This window comes from Musca vetustissima, unplaced genomic scaffold (genome assembly GCF_032173495.1).
Source record: "Musca vetustissima isolate MV318-11 ecotype Yass unplaced genomic scaffold, APGP_CSIRO_Mvet_v1 utg91577, whole genome shotgun sequence".
In the NCBI taxonomy this organism is placed as follows: domain Eukaryota; kingdom Metazoa; phylum Arthropoda; class Insecta; order Diptera; family Muscidae; genus Musca; species Musca vetustissima.
In genome coordinates this window covers 192,891-198,555 of record NW_026876742.1, presented here as the reverse complement: position 1 = coordinate 198,555, position 5,665 = coordinate 192,891, and the positions used below count along the sequence as shown (strand labels likewise).

General features: G+C 33.0%; 1 protein-coding gene across 1 annotated transcript; it reads right to left on the bottom strand.

The window, feature by feature from the left end:
• Positions 1 to 750: 750 nt before the first annotated feature.
• On the bottom strand, positions 751 to 5,090 carry LOC133321301 (tryptophan 2,3-dioxygenase). Its single transcript, XM_061530394.1, has 7 exons — positions 5,059 to 5,090; positions 4,083 to 4,243; positions 1,844 to 1,977; positions 1,412 to 1,771; positions 1,093 to 1,342; positions 930 to 1,023; positions 751 to 866 (listed from the first exon to the last, which is right to left on the bottom strand). Exons 1-7 carry the CDS (start codon positions 5,088 to 5,090, stop codon positions 758 to 760), a joined length of 1,140 nt encoding a protein of 379 aa, XP_061386378.1. The 3' UTR covers positions 751 to 757.
• Between the last annotated feature and the right edge of the window lie 575 nt (positions 5,091 to 5,665).

Here is a 5,665-nt window from a genome sequence, read left to right as displayed (position 1 = left end):
CTTCATATAATAATGGCCTCTAGAGTAACTAGAAAATCTGACAAAAATAAAGTTTTCGATTTATTTCCTTGACCATAACTGTAACTTCATGAAAAAATTTCAAAGCGATCAGTGCGACATTTCCGCACTCTACTGGGGTCGTGTCAGCTAATCGAGATATGACGACCGATATGCTTAAAGGTGGGTCTAGGACCAATATTTCGCGGCGTTACCAACTCTTGGGGCAGTACAAAGCTATAATACTCTGATAACATAGTTGGGTAGGGTATAAAAGGTTTTTCAAATAGTAAACTGCTCACCTTTCGTATGGGATCAATTTTATTAAAATGCCGCCAGTAGTTCCACAAAAATCAGGAACTACTGGCAGATAATTACATTTTTAATTTTCTATATTTCAATCTATAGCAACACTAGATGGCGCAGCGGTAGCCAAATTATTAGATAGCTACGGATGTGCAAGGAACTGATATTTTATTTTTCCCAATTTGTATGAGCCTGTCTCGTTTTCATTTGCATGTTGCAACTCGAGCTATATTCGCCAAAAAAACCTAACCCTCAAATTTGAAATTTTACATTAGAAGGTTTGTTTTAATAAACCCCAAATTTGAGGGTTACGTTTTTTGGCGAATATGGGTCGAAATATATGCACAAATAAATTATAACCTGTTACACAGTGTGGTTAAAACTATAAAAAGAACTATTTTTATTTAAATATTAATTTGGTTTATTTATTTGCTTGTAATTTGAATCAAAAAACTCAGTTGATCAATTCTTTTCTCATGGATGCATCCAATGGTGGTATGGCCTCACGTGGTATTAAGAAGGTTGATAAATTGAATAAATCCAAGAACACCTTGTAACGATCACTGTAATACACAGAAGGTATAATGAAAAATGGATTTCGAAAAAAAATGTAATTATTTTTTTACCTTAGGGTTGACCGCAAATATTGATAACCAGAAGAGCCGCCAGTACCCAATTGCTGGGAACCAATCATACGTTGGACCATAATCACGTGATTGTCTGTAATAAATATTTCAATATTATTTGGATTTTTAAATTAAAACAATTTTTATAAAATTTTGAACTTACATCTCCATTTGGTAATCAAGGAATCGATGTCCATAAGCAATGTCAACAATTGATGAGGTTGACTGAAACGCGGTTCATCTCTATAGAATGTAATCATAATGGCTCCCTGCAGAGCTTTGTGACTAAAACGGCGATCACCACGCGATACCAAAGCCTCATGGACAGCTGGATCAAAAATGCTGCGATAAACTTCACGACGTTTTTCAATATCCATCAGGCGATAATTACGGGCACTTTCCACTGGCTCACTCTAATATCAAATTAAAATTAAATTAACATTATTTTATAATTAAAAAATAAATAATATTCCCCTCCTCACCATTGCACTCTTTTCCTGTTCGGCCAAAAACTTATCAACACTAACTTGAAATTTGTGCCAAAAATTAAAACCATTCTCCTCTAGACCGGGTGTACGTTCCAACCATTTCTCAATCAACTCCAATAGGGATGGTTCCATTTCGGATTTTATAATGGCATTAACCGATTCGCTGTTATTACCAAAAGCTTCCGAGTATTTTTGATTATATTTAACACGATGTTCACTTTTGACGCCCAATTTATTTTCAATTAGACGAAATTGTAAACTCTGGAAACCGGATGCGGGAGCCAAATAGTTACGAAAATCCATAAAATCTAATGGAGTCATTGTTTCCAAAATCGGTACTTGGTCGACAAGTAACTGCAAAGAAACAAGTACAGATAGTTTTATGTTACAATATTGAATAATTTTCTTTGAACATTTCATATTTACCTTGAAAATCATCACAACTCGATTGAGACGTTTCAAAATTTCCAATGTTCGGGTTTCTTCAATTACTTCGTTGTTTAACATTTCACGAATCGAGTCCAGTTCGAAAATAATTTGCTTGAACCATAATTCGTAGGCTGAAAATATAAAAATATTTATAATTAATAGCAGAACGTATTTGGCGAACCGGAATGAGGTTAACTGTTGGAGTGTAGGATAGATGTACTGGAAGATTACTATTTGAATGTAGAATTGGGGCATGTGGGAAGTTTTGGAAATACGTACTTATGTGTATTAAATGTTAGAATTTGGAAGAATTTATATTGGATTGTTGAGGTTTCTAGTTGTGGAATGTGTACTAATTGGTACTAAATTTGATAGGTGGTTCGCCTATTGATAGAGTTAAAATCCTGAAATTTGAAATTAAGATTCCTGTTGGAGTGCACGAAGTATAAGAAATGTTTAATTATGTATATTAATTCGTACTAAATTTGGATTTCGTTGAAGCGATTGACCTGGAATCCTCAAATAGGGAAATATTTTTTCTTTTGAATTGTTGAGGTGTGTACTTATGGAAATTTATATTAATACGGGCTACTAAAGTTGATACTATTTGTATGTAGGTGAACTGATCGAGCTGGAATCCTGAACATTGGAATTAAGATCACAAATGTCCGTCCGTCTGTCTGAAATAACCGATTTCATCCAAACTTTGCACATCGTTACATTTCTTTCAGACTAAAATCAAGTTCAAAGATGGGGAATTAAGTGCAGAATTATGTGTGTGAAGTTTCGTAAAAATCGGTTCAGATTTAGATATAGCTTTTATCTATATTTTCGTCGAATTTTATGTAAATGGTGCACCAAAGTCCCTATATATCTTTCGATTTGCACGACATTTGGCACAGCGTACCGAATTAAGTCTAGAGTGATGTGTGTTAAGTTTCATGAAAATCGGTTCAGATTTAGATATAGCTCGGACATATATTTTCGTCCGATTTAATAAAAATAGAGCACCAAAGTCCCTATATATTTTTCGATTTGTGCGAAATTTGGCATGGGGTACTGATTTTAGTGTAGAATGATATGTGCTAAATTTTGTGAAAATCGGTTCAGATTTACATATAGCTCCCATATATATTTTCGTCCGATTTAAGGTAAGTGGTGTACCAAAGACTCTTAATATCTTTCGGTTTGCACGATATTTGGCACAGCGTAATTAATTAGGTCTAGAATGATTTGTGTTAAGTTTCCTGAAATCGGTTCAGATTTGGATATAGCTTCTATATCTGACTAAATGACAAATTTAGTATCAGAATGACATGTTTATGGATCCAATTTTATTTTACTGGTCCTTTAAAAATGCGACGACTGTTAGGATTCATCTGTTGAATATACCCAAAGTGGTGAAGGGTATCATATAGTCAGCCCCGTCCGACTTTACTACTTTCCTTACTGGTTTTTCTATTGGATTGTTGAGGTGGGTACTTATGAAAATGTATATTAATGATTACATTTGATACACATTGGATCTACGTGAACAATAGAGCTGCAATCCTGAAATTTGGAATTAAGATTACAAATGTCCGCCCGTCTGTCTGGCTAGAGTAACCGATTTCATTCGAACTTTGCACATCGTAATATTTCTTCCAAACTAAAATCAAGTTCGAAGATGGGGAATATCGGTCTACTCTTTCTGGTACCTCCAACCAAAAATGATAAACATTTTGCTGAAAAAAAGTTTTGAGAACGGACTATCCGAATTGAACCAAACTTTGCACAACCTACAATTTTAACCATGCCTGGTTAATATCTAGTATCTAGTACCTACTCCACAACCATGAAAATTTAATTTGAAGCGAATTGAATAATAGATTTAATTCAATGTTTGCATATCGTAATGTTTTACCAAATCTATTTTAAATTCGAAGATGAGGTATATAAGAAGATGTTGCCCTTCTGGTACCGCTCCACAAATGGTTAACATATACCTTTTGTACAACAAATATAAAACGTGCGTATAATTCCGCAGACCTCCGCCAACCATAGGCTGATGTTATATATGTGTCGACTAACTCTTTTTACTTGTTAAAGCTAAAGTTGATTATTTTTTTGATATTTTAATAACACATTCCGAGCTAGAATTCATTTTTCATGGATTATATTTTCGAAGGATTGCCGGAGCTATTGGTTTGATTTTAGTATTGCAATATATACATTTTCTTAAATATAAAGATCTTACCTTGATGTGTAATAATGAACAAATGTTCATCGTGCACTGGCCGATTATCTTTTTCGGACAACATGCATTGAGCATTTAAGATATGATCCAACATCAAATATTCACCATAGATTTTTCCCACCTCTGTATTCAATGGCACCGCCTTGTCATCGTGCTCCGCTCTTCATATGAAATAAATGGAAATTAAGCAGTTAAATATTGAATTACAGCAGCAATAATTTTTCAATTTTTTTCAAAGACATATTGTGAGAAGAAAGCATTTTTTATAAAATTTTTTAAATATTTTTCATGAAGTCTTTGGTGTTTGTGTTTTGCCGAAGAAGGTATCAAAAGGTGTGGGCCGATAAGTCATATTTTCAAACGTATATAAATATAGATTTATTTGTTCGTAAACAACACAGACTAAGCCATTTGTTTTAATTGTTTCGCTATTGAGAGCAGCCACCGGACGTTGAAAATACTTCTCTAAATGTATTTTTTTCGAAACTGTGTTTTTACGATGTTTTTTTTATCGATCTCTATTTCCAACAATAATCCGCAACGTCATTTTTTTCAAATGATTTCGTCAATTTTTAAAAATTAAGTTTTGTTTATTTCCCTGTTTATATTTCAATATTCTTAAAGGTCAGATCACAATTAGAGATATGCCTAAGCTAGCCCGACTAATGTTAGTTCCGTTTAGTTTTAAACACATATTCAATCGGCATAACAAAGAGTAAATTTAAACATTTGTCTTATTATATTCAACAAATATATTTCCACTTAAAAATAAAGTTCAGTTTTATTCTAGAAAATCTGTGAATGCAGAAAATTTTGAATTTTTAATCAAATATTTTCTAGCTATGTCCTAAGCCGATGGTTTTATTTCTTCATTTTTATTCTTTTAATTCAGCTTCTGATTACGCAATAATTTTTCGGCCCACAAATCCTCACTATTTTAGTTTAGGAAATTAATTTTCTTTTTTAAAACACACACCCATTAAAGGTTGATGAATAAGGGCAAGACATTTTGGTTTACGTATTCAATATTGAATTTAATATATAAGTTTATTTAATATTTTTTTAAATCTTCAAACTTTTCTGGCGGTCCGTATGAGGCGAGAGTTAAATGAAAACTGATTTCTTTTTTCATATTTTTTTTTCAAATCGCATTTGAAATCAATCTCATATAATCTTTTTTTTTTTTGACATGGGGGCTTAGACAGTTCATCGTAGACATTAAGTTAAGATTTTATACGAGGTCTTATCAATCAGTTGGGAATCTAACATAACAACATTTTGAATAAGTAAGCGAAACAACATTCCAAAATATTTTTAACCAACATCAATTGGAGACCTTTCCTAGTCATGAAGGTCCTCACAGAATTATTTTCCAACTCAATAATCGATAATACTTCGTAAATCTTACCATTGGAATTTATGTAGTTTTTTTCCTGCATTGTCATTCCCAGCTGCAGTCCAACGTCACAATCAATGTCATCAACAGTGGCAATAAAAAGCAAAAGTGGCAGTAAACACCAATCATCCATCGTCAACATCAGCATCACCATTAGCAGCAGCAGCCAAAGCATCCGATATCAGCA

Excerpts from the sequence above, each read along its gene's own strand:
- LOC133321301 (XM_061530394.1), bottom strand. The coding sequence starts at position 5,090 with ATGTCTTGCCCTTATTCATCAACCTTTAATGG. Across the intron at positions 1,343-1,411 it reads AACAGGAAAAGAGTGCAATG|AGTGAGCCAGTGGAAAGTGC; the intron begins GTGAGGAGGGGA and ends ATTTGATATTAG. Across the intron at positions 1,024-1,092 it reads CTTGATTACCAAATGGAGAT|ACAATCACGTGATTATGGTC; the intron begins GTAAGTTCAAAA and ends TATTTATTACAG.